This window comes from Pipistrellus hanaki (assembly GCF_964339955.1).
Source record: "Pipistrellus hanaki genome assembly, chromosome: 1".
NCBI lineage: Eukaryota > Metazoa > Chordata > Mammalia > Chiroptera > Vespertilionidae > Pipistrellus > Pipistrellus hanaki.
The window spans coordinates 40,532,252-40,549,049 of NC_140503.1; the positions used below are offsets into that span (position 1 = coordinate 40,532,252).

Sequence of the window (16,798 nt, forward strand, 5' to 3'; positions counted from 1 at the left end):
CCCCGCCTTCCTAGCGCCCTCCTCCCGCCCGCCCGGCCCCGCCCACCAGCTCTCCAGGCTCCGCCTCCTCTAACCTCCGCTGCCAGCCCCGCCCCCGGTGCCCGGCCCCGCCCTCCCGCAATCCAGGCCACGCCCTCCAGCTCTCCAGGCCCCGCCCTCCAGCCCGGCCCCGCCCTCCTCTTACCTCCGCTGCCAGCCCCGCCCCCGGGTGCCCGGCTCCCGCCAGCGCCTCGGGGCCGCGCTCTCCCGGCGGCCCGCCCCAGCCCGCCCCGCCCCCGCGCGGCTTTCCCCGCCGCCGGCCGCTGAGCCCTCTCTCCGGCTCTGACCCGGGAAGCGGAGCCGAGGGGCGGCGGCTGGGCGGCCATGGAGGCGGCGGCGCGGAGGCGGCAGCACCCGGGCGCGGCGGGCGTGCAGCCGGGCGCCTCCTTCCTGCAGGCCAGGTGGGCGCGCGGCGGCCGAGCAGCGGGTCGGCGTCCCCGCCGCGGGACGGGCGCGGGAGGCGGGAGGAGCGGAGCCGGGGTGGGTCGGAGGCTGCCAGCGGGTCAGCTGCTCCCGTGCCCGAGCCCCGCCTCCCGTTCCGTTCTCTCTCTGGGGCGGGTCCTGAGCCGCGCCTCTGGGCGGCGTGGACGTCGCAGCTCCGCTGGGAAGACCTCCGGGGGCCGGAGAAACTCCGGAGGGGTGGCGGGCCCAGGGGACACCCCCGCGCGCTCCGGCCTCCAGCGCACCTGCCAGCCCGGGCGCCGCCCCCAAGTTCTCGGGGTCCTTCCAACCCGGACTAGGACTTGGATTCCGGGATGATCGGGAGGCTCACGCCTTGCCCCGGGGAGCCCTAGATGTGAGGGTGTGAAGGAGGCAGCAGAGGAGTGCGGACGGTCCTCTCCAGGGAAGGAATGAGGAAGGGCTGTCCTCACGTGGTCGCTGACCCTCCTGCCGCCCCGGGAAGACGCTGAGGGTTAATGTGCTCCGGACCAGGCCGGGCAGAGGAAGAGGCACGGAAGCCGCCTCCTACTCTTTCCCTCCATTCTGCTAGAAACGTGTTCAACAGGCATTCATTCAGCATCGCTGGTGTGCCCAGCGCTGTGCCAGGCACGACGGGGTGGGCAAGGTGAACCCGGGAGGGGCTGGGAGGCCTTCGTGGAGGAAGTGGACTTGAGCTGAGTCTCAAAGGACTAAGTAGGTGACAGGGAAGAAAGGCTGTTTTCCAAGAGGGTTTGGGGAAAGGCAAAGAGTGTGATGGTCCTGGCGCTTTCCAGATGTTCAGTGCCAGGAGGATACAGACTGGTTGTGAGGGACCTCTCATGGCAGCAGGGCTGGGACTAGAGGGAAACATTTAAGGAGACACTCTCCGGACAGGCACAACCCTGAGAGTGAGTGCCTACTTAGGAGCTGGGCCCTAGCCCAGCCAGCGAGGTTGAGTGTCAACCAATGAACCAGGTCAGGGTTCCATTCCCGGTCAGGGCGCATGCCCAGGTTGCGGGCTCCATCACCAGTGTGGGGTGTGCAGGAGGCAGCCAGCGATCAATGCTTCTTTTTCATCATTAATGTTTCACTCTCTCTCCCTCACTCTTCCTCTCTGAAGTCAATAAAAAAATATATATTATTAAAACAGAAAAGAGTCGGGCCCTGTGTGCCTCACCTTAGTTCCTGCTCTGACTGGCAGGTTCAGGATGCAGCCTGTATTCTCCAGGTACAGGCAAGCCATGGAAGGTACTTAGTGTGCTCAGAATAGATTCTAGGAAGTCTGTGCTATGATTTGGGATGAGGGGAGAAGTCTGAGAGGCTTGGCTGAGGGTAGCTTTTTCTCCTGCCTCTGAGGGACATCTCTGATCAGGAACCCTTTCTGCCTGACTGCCCTGAACTGTGTGAGCGCAGTCTGTGGGCATCAGATGTGGTCCCCACTTCATCTCATGTGCAGCATGTTAGTCTTTTTGTATTTTGCATTTAGGGAAACTGAGGCCCAGAGAGTTTGCATCATTCGCTGGTAAGAACCAAGACCTGGTTAGTGGCAGACCTGGGATGTGAACTTAAGTGGTCTCCAAAGTCTACACTCTTCTTGGTTTTTGTTTGTCTGTTAATCCTCTTTCAAATATATTTTTTCATTGATTTTAGAGTAGAAGAAAGAAACATTGATGTGACAGAGACATCGATTGGTTGCCTCCTGCACCCCAACTGTGACAGAGAGGGAATCGAACCTGCAACCCTAAAGTGTGCGGGCCAACACTCTAACCACTGAGTAACACCAGACAAGCCAAAGTCCACACTCTTAAAAGCCATGTTCCACTGCTATGTCCCGGTTTATCAATTTTACCCTCTAAGCTAATGTTTACCAACTGACTTTTTCCTACTATGATTTGGCTCACTTATACCTCCTCATCTTCAACAGGTGGTGTTTTTGTCACTATTTTTAGTTTTTCTCTTTGTTACCTTTGTAGCCTTAGGGAATTGCATATACCTTTTTTTTTTTTTTTTTTTTTTTTTTTTTTGTCAATTGTAGGCCGTATCCCTTGATTACTTTTTAAAAGAAGAATATTAGTCCCCTGCTTACTCTAGCCTTCAGCTGTCTTGACCCTTTCCTCCAACTGCTGTCATATAAAGTTTTACTCTATGTTGTCAAAGTTGGCAACATTTACCTGCTGTTTTTTAAAATGCCTTCAGTATTTTTTAAAAAATATATTTTATTGATTTTTTACAGAGAGGAAGGGAGAGAGATAGAGAGCTAGAAACGTCTATGAGAAACATCGACCAGCTGCCTCTTGCACACCCCCTACCGGGGATGTGCCCGCAACCAATGTACATGCCCTTGCCCAGAATCAAACCTGGGACCTTTCAGTCTGCAGACCGATGCTCTACCACTGAGCCAAACTGGCTTCGGCAAAAATGCCTTCAGTATTTTATCTGTGGGTTGATTCTAAACTTTGAAAATCAATATACACTATTTTCATCAGTTAAGCCATGTAAATAGCGTTTTCCACAAAACCAAGTAATAGTTAGCAGTTACATGTGCTTTCTTATATTGCTTTTGTTTTTCCTGGAGTTTCTAATTGCCTTTGCTTTCCCCTCTTATTTCCCTTTATTTCCTCATTTTTTGTTCAAACTTTGCATCTTGTCAGGTGTTTCACCATTCTTTATATAGAACCAAAATCAGTCGGTCAATAGTCCCTATTCATGGTCCCTGCTTGACTCCACCAGGGCCAAGACCCCCTCCTTTTCTTCTAGGCCAGTGGTCGGCAAACTCATTAGTCCACAGAGCCAAATGTCAACAGTACAACGATTGAAATTTCTTTTGAGAGCCACATTTTTTAAACTTAAACTTCTAACGCCATTTCTTCAAAATAGAGTCGCCCAGGCCTTGGTATTTTGTGGAAAAGCCACACTCAAGGGGCCAAAGAGTCGCATGTGGCTCATGACCCGCAGTTTGCCCACCACGGTGCTAGGCAGTCTCACAGATGCTGCTGACGGCTTTGCCTGTGTCAGCTGTAAGGCATGCGCGCCCCAGTGCTGCGGTATCTGTCCCCACATGGTAGCCTGTAAAGCTGCGGAGGAGAGACAGGGCCAGCCTTGCTTCAGGTTACCTGCCATTGTGCATTCACCATTGCTCTCAGCAGTAGTTCCCGGTGATTGAGAACTAGAGCTGACGCAGGCTGGGGTGGGGGGCAGTGTGTGAAGTCTGTGGAGTCAGCAACGTGGGGAAAGCTTAAGGTTGCTCACCCCAGGACGGGATGGGGGAGAGGATGGCTTCACCCTCCATGATCTGCCTTCCACGGTCAGTGATCCAACAACAAAACACAATTAGATGCTGGTCAGTGGTTCCCAAGCTGGGTGTCTGCCCTGCTAAGCAGGTTGGACTAATGGCAAGGATCCCCATTGATGGAGGCACTTCCTGAGGAGGAGGAGGAGGAGGAGATAATTACCGAGTCTCTAATATGGTTACACCTACGTGCTTTCCCAGGCTTTCCAAAAGCCTTTATTCCCTGTACCAAACATCCTTCTCCTTGCCCAGCATGGAAGTTTCTGGAACAGAACACTGAGGACTCATATCCTCCTTCTCCATACAAGTCCTTCGGGCCCGGTGGTTATCACTGTCTATTTTTTTGAGGCCTTGTGCTGGTGGTCACGAAGGGGCAGGGGCCGGGTGGGGCCTCAGGCACTGGGCTCACAACGCTGAGCAGTCCCTTGCAGTTAGTTTCTGAGAATCTACCCAGTCTGAAGGCCCAGCCAGTCCCTCCCTTCTCTTCCCCACCCTAAGCCAGGCATCTCAACTCCATGCAGTGCCCACGTCCACCTCCAGGCCTTGGATCCTGCTCACCTGCTGCTTTCCTGCCTGGTTAGATCCCCCAGTCCATACTGTGAGGCTCCCTTCCTCCTGTCCTCTGTGCACTGCTCCAGGCTGCACTGGCCCCTCTCTGAGTTGATCTCCTAATATGCTGCAGAGCTTATTCTAATGCACAAGAACAGAACAGCACGCGATTAAGAGCGCAGGACTTAAATTCATGCAGACCCAGTTTTGAATTCTGTGCTATTCGGGACTCTTGGGTTGCAAGCGACAGAAAGCCAGTGTGAATGGTAGCATCATTGGCTCATGTGGTCAAATCACTGGCCCTCGGAATGCCTGGAACTGGGAATGTGAACACTCTCGGGACTTTTTCTCCCCTTTATCCTGGTAAAAAGGGGAGACCTTGGCTAAGCAGGAGTGACGTTGGCCAAGCACTTAATGCCTGTACGCTGCGGTCTCCTTATCTGTAAAACAGGAGAGTAAACGCCCTGCTTCCTGGGACTGCTGGGAGGACGAGCTCCTGGCGCAGCACACAGTCAGACGCTGTCAGCGCTGGGGCACCGGTAGGGGGCGCAGAAAGACTGCGCTAACCTGGGTAAAGGCCCACCCGTCGGTGTTGCCTGCCACCAGAGGAGGATAAGATCCCCCGGCAGCTTGCCTTCCAGTCTCACAGTTGCTCTACCAGCGGGGCCCTTCATGGAACTGACTGAAAAGGATCCTGGAAAGGCATGGGAGCAATAGCAACCTTGACAGGAAAACCTTGCTGGTGCCTTGAAGCTAATGCTTGCCACTAAAAAGAGGGAATAGCTGGTCACTGAGATGGTTTCAAATCAGCCAGCAATCACTGAGCCTGAACCCGGCACTGAGCTGAGAACCCTGGAGAAGACAGATCCAGGTCACATCGTTTGTGCTCTGGGCACCAACGGGACAATGAAACTCACACTCAGTCATCTTAGGGAGTGGTGAGCTGCCTGCCACCGGAGGTGTGCAGGTGGTAGCGGGGATGCTGAGAAGAGGATTTGGACTCTGATGGGGAGGGGGGTGACTTGAGAGGAACGTAAAGGTCACTCCTCTTCTTGAGGGTCTAGAGAAGAGAGGGAAACTCCAGCCCTGGGATGTCACGGCCAGGCTGCGTGTCAGAGAGGAAGCAGTCCCTGTAGTGGCGCTGTGGGGAAAGCTGCATCAGGGAAGCCTCTCTGGAGGAGGGGGCCCTGGAGGTTCAGCTCATCCGCGAAGAATCGAGGCTAACCGCCTTTCAGGGGGACGAGCATCCAAAGATGTATTAGCAGATGGTGCTCCACGTCTCGCCACGGCTCTCACATCAACTCGTCCGCTGGCACCCTCCTTAGGTTTCACTGTGGACTGGTGAGAAGGGACACACCAGCAGTCCCATCATACTTCCTCGTGGTTAGGAACCAAGGGGAGGGAGACCCTGCTCATCCTGGTCTACAATCTATGAGGCAGATTTCCCTAGAGGGCTCTGATTGGTCCGACTCAAGTCACATGCCCATCCCACAAATAATCACTATAGACCCAGTAATGGGCTGGAGGTTAAACATACTGTATAAGCTCTAAAGGCTAATCATTTAGGTTCACATATTTAGCAATGTTAACTGGGCAAGTTACTTAATACCTTGGGCCTCTGTTTTTTTCACTTATAAAATAGGGGTAATAGACTAATCTCAGAAGATTTCTGTGAAGATTAAAACAGGTAAATGAGGTAATACATGTAAACAGCTATACTGTAAAGAGTGCCCAGAATATAGAATAAGTGTTCAATAAAGATAGCTACTATCTCCCATCGTTACGTTTCATGTTTTTCAGCTGCATTTACATCCTTTCCCCTTTTTGATTTCCTCATCATTTTATAGGTGAGAAAACCCAACAGTTATGACGCCCGTTGGGCAGCTTTCTTCCTGAATCACAGAGAAGCTGAAGTCAGGGCAGCTGGAGTTCACTTTTAGGACACCTTCCCCTTGACCACAGGCCCAGGCCCAGACCCCAGTATTTCCTGCAAAATTATTTTCCTAGAACTTAATTATGTGTGTTTCCTCCTGCCCCCAAATTATTTTCCGTGGCTCACTGAGGGGGGCAGGGGTGGAGTTGAGGAGAGTCCCTCGGGAGGGAGAAGCACTGACCCCTCTCGTCTGTTCCTTCCCAGGCACAGCTCCATCAAGGCTGAGGAGGCCGCCGGCACGGCTCCCTTTCACCTTGACCTCTGGTTCTACTTCACCCTGCAGAACTGGGTTCTGGACTTTGGCCGCCCCATCGCCATGGTGAGTGTGGAGCTGCGGACAGAGCCGCGGCCGGCTGTGAGGAAGCAGCGTGGCTTGAATTAGCTCAGTGACCTTTGACAAGACATTTCCCCTCCTGGTACACTGCGAGGATAGGCCTGGATCACTTCATGTCCTTTGACCCTGTCACTGCGGCCAGTGAGGCAACTACCAGCAAGTAGGGGAGGGGGTTTGGGGCCTGAACAGTCATACTGTGCCTGGCTCCCATATTGGAAATGGCGCCTCTGAAGTCAGACGGTGCCAGCCACCGTGTCTCACCTCCAGATCAAGCTAGAGGAGTGAGGGAGAGAAAGCAGAGCCTCCCCACGGGCTCCCCAGAGCCTTGGAATAGTATTATTTCTCTGGAGGTGAAGAGTATAGGCTGATTTTGCATGTTATGTATGACTCCGACCTTCAGGTAATTTGTGCCATCTGGTGAAACTGTCCCCTTCCCTCCGAGGCCACTTCATGCATCAGCGGGCAGTGGCGGCCTCACAGAGGAGGGTAATACTGGAAGAGCACCAAAGCCCCTCCCTGGTGACGATGGACAGGTGGATGGATGGATAGGTAGATAGATAGATAGATAGATAGATAGCAATGTGAAAAAAGTTGAAGGAGGTACCACCATGTACCAAATTGTTAATTTTCATGTGGGGGTGATAAAAATAACAACATCCACCGCTGAAACTTGGTTTTTATTTCTGTTTTTTCACTGCTGAAACTTTGTATTTGCTGGTGACAGTGCGAATTAGCAAAGCCCTTTTGGAAAGCAGTTTGTCAAGGTGATAAATAGTACCTAGAATAGTGCCTAGCATGGTAAGTACTCAATATACTTACTGAATGAACATGAATAAGAGTAAGGTAGGCAATAGCAGCTAATATACATTAAGTGCTTACCCTGTCCTAAGCTCTTTCCGTGGTTAAACTTACTTAGTTCTCACATCAACACTATTATTAATCTCAACACTACACGGGAGAAGACTTGAGGATAGAGAGGGTAACTGGCTCAAGCTCACCCACAAGCTAGCAAGTGGAGGAGCCAGCATGTCACCCCTTCCCATCATATGTATCTCCAGAATCTACCTGCTGTGTTCATCCCTCCTTTAAAATTATATACATATAGCCAGGACCGGTTTGGCTCAGTGGATAGAGCATTAGCCTGCAGACTGAAAGGTCCCAGGTTTGATTCCAGTCAGGAGCATGTACCTTAGTTGCAGATACATTCCCAGTAGGGGGTGTGCAAGAGGCAGCTGATCGATGATTCTCTCTCATCGATGTTTCTAACTCTCTATCCCTCTCTCCCCAGCTGGTGTTCCCTCTCGAATGGTTCCCGCTCAACAAGCCCAGCGTGGGGGACTACTTCCACATGGCCTACAACATCATCACGCCCTTTCTCCTGCTCAAGGTACAGTCCCAGCCTCCTTGCCCTTCTCCCCTACTCCCTACCCCCTCACCCCCCCATCATTGCCACCTCCAGACCGCAGGGAGTGCCAGCCCTGAGGGTGCCCTGAATCGGGCTTCCCCTGCCTGATCCAGAGCGTGGGGCTGGGGGAGGCAGGGCTGCCGCTGGCTGGGAGGGGTGAAGAAGGCCTCAGGGAGAGGTGTTTGATCTGGGCCTCAGCCTGCTGTGCCCGGGTAAAGCGGGGTGACGCACCAGAGGCATTCAGGCAGAAGGACCTGAAGACAGGCCATGCTGGGGAAACCAGCGTACATTTTGGGAGGCTGAGGCAGGAGTGGCTGGGTTGCCCCGGAAGAGGTGAGAGACCATTTGGGAAGGCAAGTCAGAGCCAGGTGACAGGACTCGCAGCAGCAGAGGGAGAACTAGGTCCTCCGGCTTGGAGATCCCTGACTTTGAGACGCCACTGGGAGCAGAGCTAGCCAGGGCTGCCGGCTTCGCATTTTGCCACACAAGGGGGCTTACACTGTCTCCATCTACTGTCCCCATCATTTTGTTTTAGGAAAGGTATTTCAAATCTCCGAAAGTTATAAATCTATAATAATCACAAAATTCAGAGGAGTCCTCAGTTAAATCATTTCATTTCTGAAGCACCTGCTCCATCCCTGTCATTATTTTGTGTTTGCCATGGACCAGTCGCGCAGGAATCTGAGGGTCTCTTCCATAGACCCGCCAGCCTGGGGCACAGCTGGGGCGGGAGGAGGCCTGAACCCGGTGCCCCAGCCCCTGTGGTGAAGGCCCGGCCATCACAGCCAATAAGTGGCTGGTGTGTAACCTTGGACAATGAGCTGGCTCTCTTTCCTCTGGCGAAAGGGGTGCTGTTCCCTTGGCCCTGCTGGGTTCCAGGGATGGTGTGGAGTCTGGGGGCTGGGCTGGCCCACTAAAGGGACCCACCAATTGGTGAGAGGCATCCATATCCCCCGCCCCCAGGTGCTAGGGTGTGCAAGGGAGGTGTGCACACAGGGTGTGCGTGCAAAGGAGGGGTGCACACAGGGTGTCTCCCGTTGGGAAGGAGGCCGGGTCCTACCTCTGGGCCTCTCTGCCCGCAGCTCATCGAGCGCTCGCCTCGCACCTTGCCCCGCTCCATCATCTACATCAGCATCATCACCTTCATCATGGGTGCCAGCATCCACCTGGTGGGCGACTCCGTGAACCACCGCCTGCTTTTCAGCGGCTACCAGCACCACCTGTCGGTCCGCGAGAACCCCATCATCAAGAACCTGAAGCCCGAGACGCTGGTGAGGCCGCCTCCCCCGCCGCCTGGGACCCTAAGGGGAGGATATGCCCTGGAGGCCAGAGAGATGCCGCCCATCACTGGGCAGGGCCTTTGCTGAAGGCCATCTGCCAGGGGGCACTCTGTCCTTAGGGCGTGCACACTGACCCCCACCGGGCCCCCCTACCGGAGGGCAGGGAGTGAGGACAGCTGGGGGGAGGCCTGGGCGTGGGGGAGAGGTGGGAACCAGGGTGCCGTGTGGCCAGCACCCTCCCCAAGCACCTCCCTCTGACCTGTCCCCCTCGCCCTCAGATCGACTCCTTCGAGCTGCTTTACTACTACGATGAGTACCTGGGCCACTGCATGTGGTGAGTGAGTGAGGGGGCCAGTCCGTCTCCGCAGGGCCCTGCCCCGCTCCCCTACCCCCACCCCCCCAGCTCTGCCACCAGCCAGCCCTGGGGACACTGGGCAAGACTCTGGGTCTGGGGCCTCCGAGCGCAGCGGCTGGAATGGGTTCTCCTCCCCGGGGCAGTGGGGGGTGCGGAGGGGTGGTGGTGCGGAGTTGGGGGGGGGGGGGGGACGCCGGGAGCTCCGCAGAGACGCGGGACCCTGGCTTCCCTCCGCCTCCTCCCGGCCGGGCAGTGCCCGCGGCGGCCGCTAGAGGGCAGCGAGCGGCCGTCTCGCCCTCGCCCGGCCGAAGCCCCTGGAGAAAGAGGTCATCCTGCTGATCCACATGCCCCCCTGCATGTCAGGCCGCAGGCTTGGAGGAGGAGGAGGAGAGAGGCACAGAGGCCTGAGACAGGAGAGGACACAGGGGTGTAGGGGCAGCTGTTGGGGGAAGGAGGCAGGAAGGGATGTAAGAGGGGGCGGTGGGCCAAGCAGCCTGTGTGGGGGAGGAGGGTGGGGTCCTTCCTGGGGGGAGGTGTGTGTGGAAGAAGGTGAGGCTGTGGCCTGGGTGTGGGGGGAGGGGCTCACAGCGCTCCTTGGAGGCCCCAGCAGGTGCTGCTCCTTTTGTTTACCCGGACCTCAGGCCTCTCCCTGGGCTCACCTGGCTCCAGGCCAGGGAGAGGCTGTGGGGTTCTGCCCGAGGCAGCGGCACCCTCACCCAGTGAAGGCGGCGGCCAGAGCGGGGTGGAAGGAGCAGCCCCAACCCCCAGCCTGTGGCCTCTGGTTTGCGGGCCACTTCCTTCCTACCCAGCCGAAGCCCAGCCCTGGGAAGGCTGCAGGGACTCTGAGCGAGCTCCCCAAGCAGTGTTTTGTTTTTTTGTTTTTGTTGTTGTTTTAAATGTATTTTATTTATTTATTTTTTACAGAGAGGAAGGGAGAGGGATAGAGAGTTAGAAACATCGATCAGCTGCCTCCTGCACACTCCCTACTGGGGATGTGCCCGCAACCAAGGTACATGCCCTTGACCGGAATCGAACCCGGGACCCTTTAGTGCGCAGGCCGACCGAGCCAAACCAGTTAGGGCCAAAGCAGCGTTTGTAAACCATGCCCTGACACTCCATGGGATGTTGCAAGAAACCAGCACAGGGATCCGTAGGGGGGAAGCAGGGAGGTGGTGGTGGGGGAGAGGGGCAGGCCTCTGAGGCATTGGCTTCCCTGTTGCAGGTACATCCCCTTCTTCCTCATCCTCTTCATGTACTTCAGCGGCTGTTTCACTCCCACCAAAGCCGAGAGCGCAATGCCAGGGGCGGCCCTCCTCCTGGTGGTGCCCAGTGGCCTGTACTACTGGTGAGTGGACGTGGGGCCTGGGGCGGGGGTGCAGGGCACTCGGTGAGCCAGGCAGGGACTGTGTGCTGTGGACCACAGAGCCGCTGCGTGAGCCCAGGTGCAGCCTCCCTAAGGGAGCCCGGTTTCCTCTTCTGGGGGGGACTGTGGCCGTTGCATGGGGGGCCTGTCTGTGACCAGGAAGCCAGGCCTGAGTGTGCTCTTTCCATCCGCATGTCCCCTTACCCTGTGCCCTGCCTCCCAGAACCCCAGTGCGACTTCAGGGCAATGAACTCCATCTCTAACACCAAGCCCTATGGAGCCCCGGGTCTCGGTTTCCTTCCCTGGGAAATGGGGTGTTGTGGGATCAAACCCTGGGTTCAAAATAAGACCACCGGAGGCTGATGATTGATAAAAAAAAAAAAGCAGGCAAGGATTTATTGAACTGGCCAGGACGGCCACAAGAGCACCACACGCAGGTGGCCACACTCATGACTGCACTGTTCTGGGTGTAGGCAGTCCTTTTAAAGGTCCAAACCACAGGAATTTTCCTTTGTTCTAAATTCTAAATTCTAAAGGCTGGGAACAGCCCGCAGGGTCATTCCCAGCCACATTCTGCTGGACATTGGAATGTGGCCCTATCTTGCAAAAGCAGATAGTACAGAAGCAGAGCTGAGCAGTTAATCTCTAAAGGTTATCTACGGTTTCTACTCCTGAAGCCAATGAGTCAGTGGGAATGAGTCTCCTGTGTTCCTGGTCCACGGGCACAGGAAAACTGCCTTAGCCTCCAGGTCTCAATTGTTTAAGCAAGTGCAGCAGCCAGAATAGCAGGGTTAAAGTTCAAACAGCAATTTTTACCTAAGTATGGTTGCTACTGTATTTCATGGGGGAAATGCCTCCTGGTCTCCCTCTCAGGGTGGTGAGGATGGCGGGGAGAGGAAAGGGCTTTACTGACTGTAAGGTGGTGACAGAATTCCCAGCCTCAGGAGCTCCCCACCTGTCTTCCCTCCAGCTCTGTCCTCCCGTTACAGAGGAGCAAGCTCTACCCTGGAGGCAGGCTCGGGTGGTGGGCGGGGGGGGAGGGGGGGGTAGGTGCTGTGGGTGTCACAGGAAGGACTGGCCCTTCTCTAATGGGAAGCCTTCATCACTTGGAAAGGACCTCCTTCCCCCGCCAGCGGCAGCCCCCCGTCAGGGCCTGTCCCCTGGCTGGCCAAGAGGGTCCGCCGGGGTGAGCCTGTGTGCCCCCTGAAGACGGGATTAAAAGAAATGGGTGTCAACTACAGCAGGAGGGAAGAGCTTCCTGCCCAGTGCGTAGCCACAGCGCGTTAGTGCTGTGACGGCCACCGTAGTGCCAGCCGCCAAGCGCAGCACACAGCTCCTGTTAGCAACCTTGAGAGATAGGGCCGCTTGTTTCTTACCCCCTTTATGAGTAAGAAACCAGTCTTCCAGATGTCAGTAAATCCCCCAAGGTCACAGCTGCGGAGCTGTAGTTCCTGGATGGGTCAGCATTGGGGTTCTCCAGAGGCAGGGAATCGGGCCACATAACCTCTCCGAAGCCTCCAACAAGTGTCCCTGAGTTCCTGGCCATGTGCTGGGTGCTGCCTTCGGAGCTGCAAGGAACCCTGGGAGATCTGAGGCTGTGTCCCAGCCTTCAAGGAGGCAGTAACAATAACCCCCATAAATTGCAGTTGCATTCCCAAATTCAAATGCCTGTAGGAACCAAGTTAGTGTATCAAGCAGACATCAAGGGAGGCAACAGGGAACGGTGGGGACTGCGGCAAACTGCAGAATAATGCTCTAATGGGGCTGCTGCTTCCCCCCCATTCGGTTATTGTAATGTGAGAACGCAAGTCTGATGTGACCAGACAAACCAGAAATTCACATTTTCAGGCACTCTGATATTTAAACATTGGCAACAAACTCAGCCTTTTAAAAAAATAGTGACCATTCAAGCCAAACAGTTCCCTGAGCGCCCTTATTAGATGAGCCACTCTGCCTGGGAGCAGCTCGGTCCCCGGGTGGCGGGAAGGGTGCCAGCAGGGCTGTCAGAGCACCCGCCTCACCTCCCCGGCCTCTCCAGGTACCTGGTCACCGAGGGCCAGATCTTCATCCTCTTCATCTTCACCTTCTTCGCCATGCTGGCCCTCGTCCTGCACCAGAAGCGCAAGCGCCTCTTCCTGGACAGCAATGGCCTCTTCCTCGTCTACTCCTTCGCCCTCACCCTCCTGCTGGTGGCGCTCTGGGTCGCCTGGCTGTGGAATGACCCCGTGCTCAGGAAGAAGTACCCCGGCGTCATCTACGTCCCCGAGCCCTGGGCCTTCTACACCCTCCACGTCAGCAGCCGGCACTGAGGCCCTGCATCCGCCCTGGTGCGCTCTCGGGCTGGAGACGGGCCATAGCGGGTGTCAGCACACGTGTGTGCGTGTGCGTGTGCGTGTGTGTGCATGCATGTGGGTATGTGTGTGTGCATGTATGTCTGCCCACGTGTGTAACTGCACCTGAGAACATGAGGGAGTCCACAGTGTGCGCACGGATGAGTGTGTTTGTGGGTGCATGTGTGTGTGTGTGCACGTGCGTGGAGTACATCACCAGGAAACTCCATGGTTCTGGTCAAGTATCTGTTTGGTTTGGATCTTTTCAAGACGGGACTTTGTTTTAGGCCAAGACGCGGGCACTGCCTTCCCTCTCCCTCCCTGCTCAGGGCTGACCGCCTCTTCCTCGGAAGCTCTCTGGCTGCCGTACAGGAGAGGCCTGGGAGGGCATTTGGTGTGTCCCCCGCCATCCGGCCACTCCTCAGCCCGCCCCAGCCCGGCAGCCGATTACATAGGTTCTGAGGATTCTCCGTGTGTTGCTGAGTAAACACGCCCCTTCTCTGGGCTCCATTGGCACCACAGGGGCCAAGGCTTCCAAAGGGGTTCGGCGGGCTAGCTGCAGTCTCCTCTTGGGCAGCCTGCGGATAGAGTAGTTCTATCCTGTCACTGTCCTGGAACCCTGAAAGGGATATGTGCACCCCGGCCCTTATCCCACCTCAGGTGGCCTGGGGTGCTGAGCCACCAGCCCTGAGGGCCCACAGGCCAGCCTGCTCCCCTCACCGCCAGCCAGGTCGCGTGGTCTGGCAGTGACCACATTCCAGCCAGCTCTGCCTCCCTCCTTTGCCCTCAGGAGAATGTGGCCCCCCTGCAGCAACCTGACTGCCGGCTCTGAGCTGCAGCTGAGGCCCCAGCTCGCACACTGGCGCTGTTCTCTGAATTCCTGCAGGGGATGGGGGTAGGCTGACCTTTCCCCAGGCAGCCTTGTCTTGGTCTGAATCTCAGCCTTCTGCCTGGGCCCTCCTCCCAGAAAAGGGAGGCCTCATCCTAGCAGGTGCCTCCTTCCCCCCCAGGCACTGCACACGTCACACAGAGCAGGCCTCAGCCTCATCCCCAGCAGCACTGACCCACGTGTACTGTGGGTCTCGAAGGGGCCTGCCTTGCTTTCCCCAGACCTGCCTCCTCTCCGGTGTTCTCAGGGAGCCCCGTGCTTCACATTCTCCTTTCATGTTGGGGTCCCTCTGAAGCCCCCTCAGAGGTCCCCCAGCCTCTGGTCGGTCCCTGCCTGCAGCAGCACCAGGTGGTGAGGGGTGTGAATAAAGGCCGTGTGGAAGCCAAGCCTGGCGGGCTGCTGCTGTGTGAACTGGGAAAGCAGGAGGGAGGGAGGTCCCCAGGGCAAGGGAGAGTGGCTGTTCTGGGGCCCCCACAGCCCCATCTGGCCAGGAGCAGGTGCTGCCACTGCCCCCCTACCCACCCCCATCCCTGTGCCACTTTGTAGGGTCCCTGGGTCGGGGAGAGGTGGCAGTCAGAAGAACCGAGGTCAGTCCCAGCCCTCTTCAGAGGAGTATGGGGACACGGGGCCAGGATAGGGCATCTCCAGACCTGCCCTCAGAGGTGGCACAAGGAGCCTCCCAGCTGTGCTGCCAGCCTGGCTCAGAGGGAGGGAGCTGGTCTGTTGGAGGTCAATACTCAGCCTTGGGCCAATCACTTGATCTTTCTGAGCCTCAGCTCCTGATCTTTAAAGGTCTTGGCCTCTTCCCCCAGGGGGTCATCTGAACTTCTGGGCTACTGTTATCATCCCACCGGAGGGGCTGTGGGCAGGAGACGCATCCTTAAGCCCTGGTGCCCCCACCTGCCCAGCAACCTCATTTCATTCCTTCCCTATCCCAAGGACACTGCCCCTCCAAACCCTCGGGCCTAGCCACAGAGGGGCCTAATGACTTCTGATCGGGCACAGGTCTGGTTGTATGGGGCCTGAGGCGAATACAATTTGAAGGGCTCCTAGTAAGAAAACAGTAAAAAAAAAAAAAAAAAAAAATTAGGGATGAAAGTGAACACAGTTGACCCTTGAGCAGCATGGGGGTTAGGGATACTGACCCCCTGCAAAGTCAAAATTCTGCATATAACTCCCCCCCAAAATTTAGCTACACCTGGTTCTTTATATTCTTGGATTTCATATCCAGGGATCCAAACATTGTTTTTGTTTTTAATATGTTAGCAAACTTTTTTTTTTAAGAGAGAGAGGAAGGAAGGGAAAGAGAAACTTGTGGGGTTGAACCCTGGGTTCAAAATAAGACCACCAGAGGCTGATGACTGATTAAAAAAAGCAGGCAAGGATTTATTGAACTGGCCAGGACGGCCGCAAGAGCACCACATGCAGGTGGCCACACTCACAACCACACTGTTTCAGGTGTAGGCAGTCCTTTTAAAGGTCCAAACCACAAACATTTTCCTTTGTTCTAAATTCTAAAGGCTGGGAACAGCCTGCAGGGTCCTGCTGGACATTGGAATGTGGCCCTATCTTGTGATAGCAGATAATACAGAAGCAGAGCTCAGCGGTTAATCTCTAACGTTATCTACAGTTTCTACTCCTGAAGCTACTGAGTCAGTGGGAATGAGTCTCCTGTGGTCCTGGTCCACAGGCACAGGAAAATTGCCTTAGCCTCCAGGTCTCAATCTGGAAACTGAGGCAACTACCCTATTGTTTAAGCAAGTAAGTGAGTGCTGAAGCCAGAATAGCAGGATTAAAATTTTAACAGCACTTTTTACCCAAGTACAGTTGCTACCATATTTCAGAAGCATTGATCAATTGCCTCCTGATATCAAACCCTCAACCTAGTTATGTGCTCTGACCAGGAATCCAATTCACCACCTTTTTGGTGTGTGGGGTGATGCTTCCATCAACTGAGCTACCTAGCTAGTTTCAATTTGTGACTAAAAACCCACAGATGTGGAGGGCTGACTATTCTAATAGCCTACGGTTGACCAGAAGCCCAACTGACAATACAGTTAATACATATTTTTTATTGATAAAGTAAAGCTAGAGAAAAGAAAATGTTATTAAGAAAAGCAAAAGGCCCAACCAGAGTGGCTCCGTGGTTGAGGTCATGGTTCAGTTCCCAGCCAGGACACATGCCAGGTTTCAGGCTTGATCCCCAATGGGGGGTGTGCAGGAGGCAGCCAATCAATGATTCTCATCGTTGATGTTTATGTCTCTCCCTTTCCTTCCTCTCTGAAATCAATAAAAAAATATTTTAAAGGAAGAAAAATGAAGAAGAAACACATTTACTGAAATAAATCCACATAGGAAGTAAACCTATGCAGTTCAAGCCCATGTTGTTCAATTAACATATTTAGAAAGAAAAAGAAGCCGAAACCTGTTTGGCTCAATGGATAGAGCGTCGGCTTGGGGACTGAAGGGACCGGGTTCAATTCCGGTCAAGGGCATGTACCTTGGTTGCGGGCATGTCCCCAGTGGGGAGTGTGCAAGAGGCAGCTGATCGATGACTCTCATCGATGTTTCTATCTCTCTCTCTTCCTCTCTGTACAAAATCAATAAAATAT

General features: G+C 55.0%; 1 protein-coding gene across 1 annotated transcript; it reads left to right on the top strand.

The window, feature by feature from the left end:
• The first annotated feature begins 221 nt into the window (after positions 1-221).
• Positions 222-15,272, top strand: CLN6 (CLN6 transmembrane ER protein). The gene is made up of 7 exons (XM_084888150.1): positions 222-440; positions 6,435-6,549; positions 7,853-7,951; positions 9,052-9,240; positions 9,528-9,583; positions 10,827-10,949; positions 13,006-15,272. Exons 1-7 carry the CDS (start codon positions 364-366, stop codon positions 13,274-13,276), a joined length of 930 nt encoding a protein of 309 aa, XP_084744276.1. The 5' UTR covers positions 222-363; the 3' UTR covers positions 13,277-15,272.
• The last annotated feature ends 1,526 nt before the right edge of the window (positions 15,273-16,798 follow it).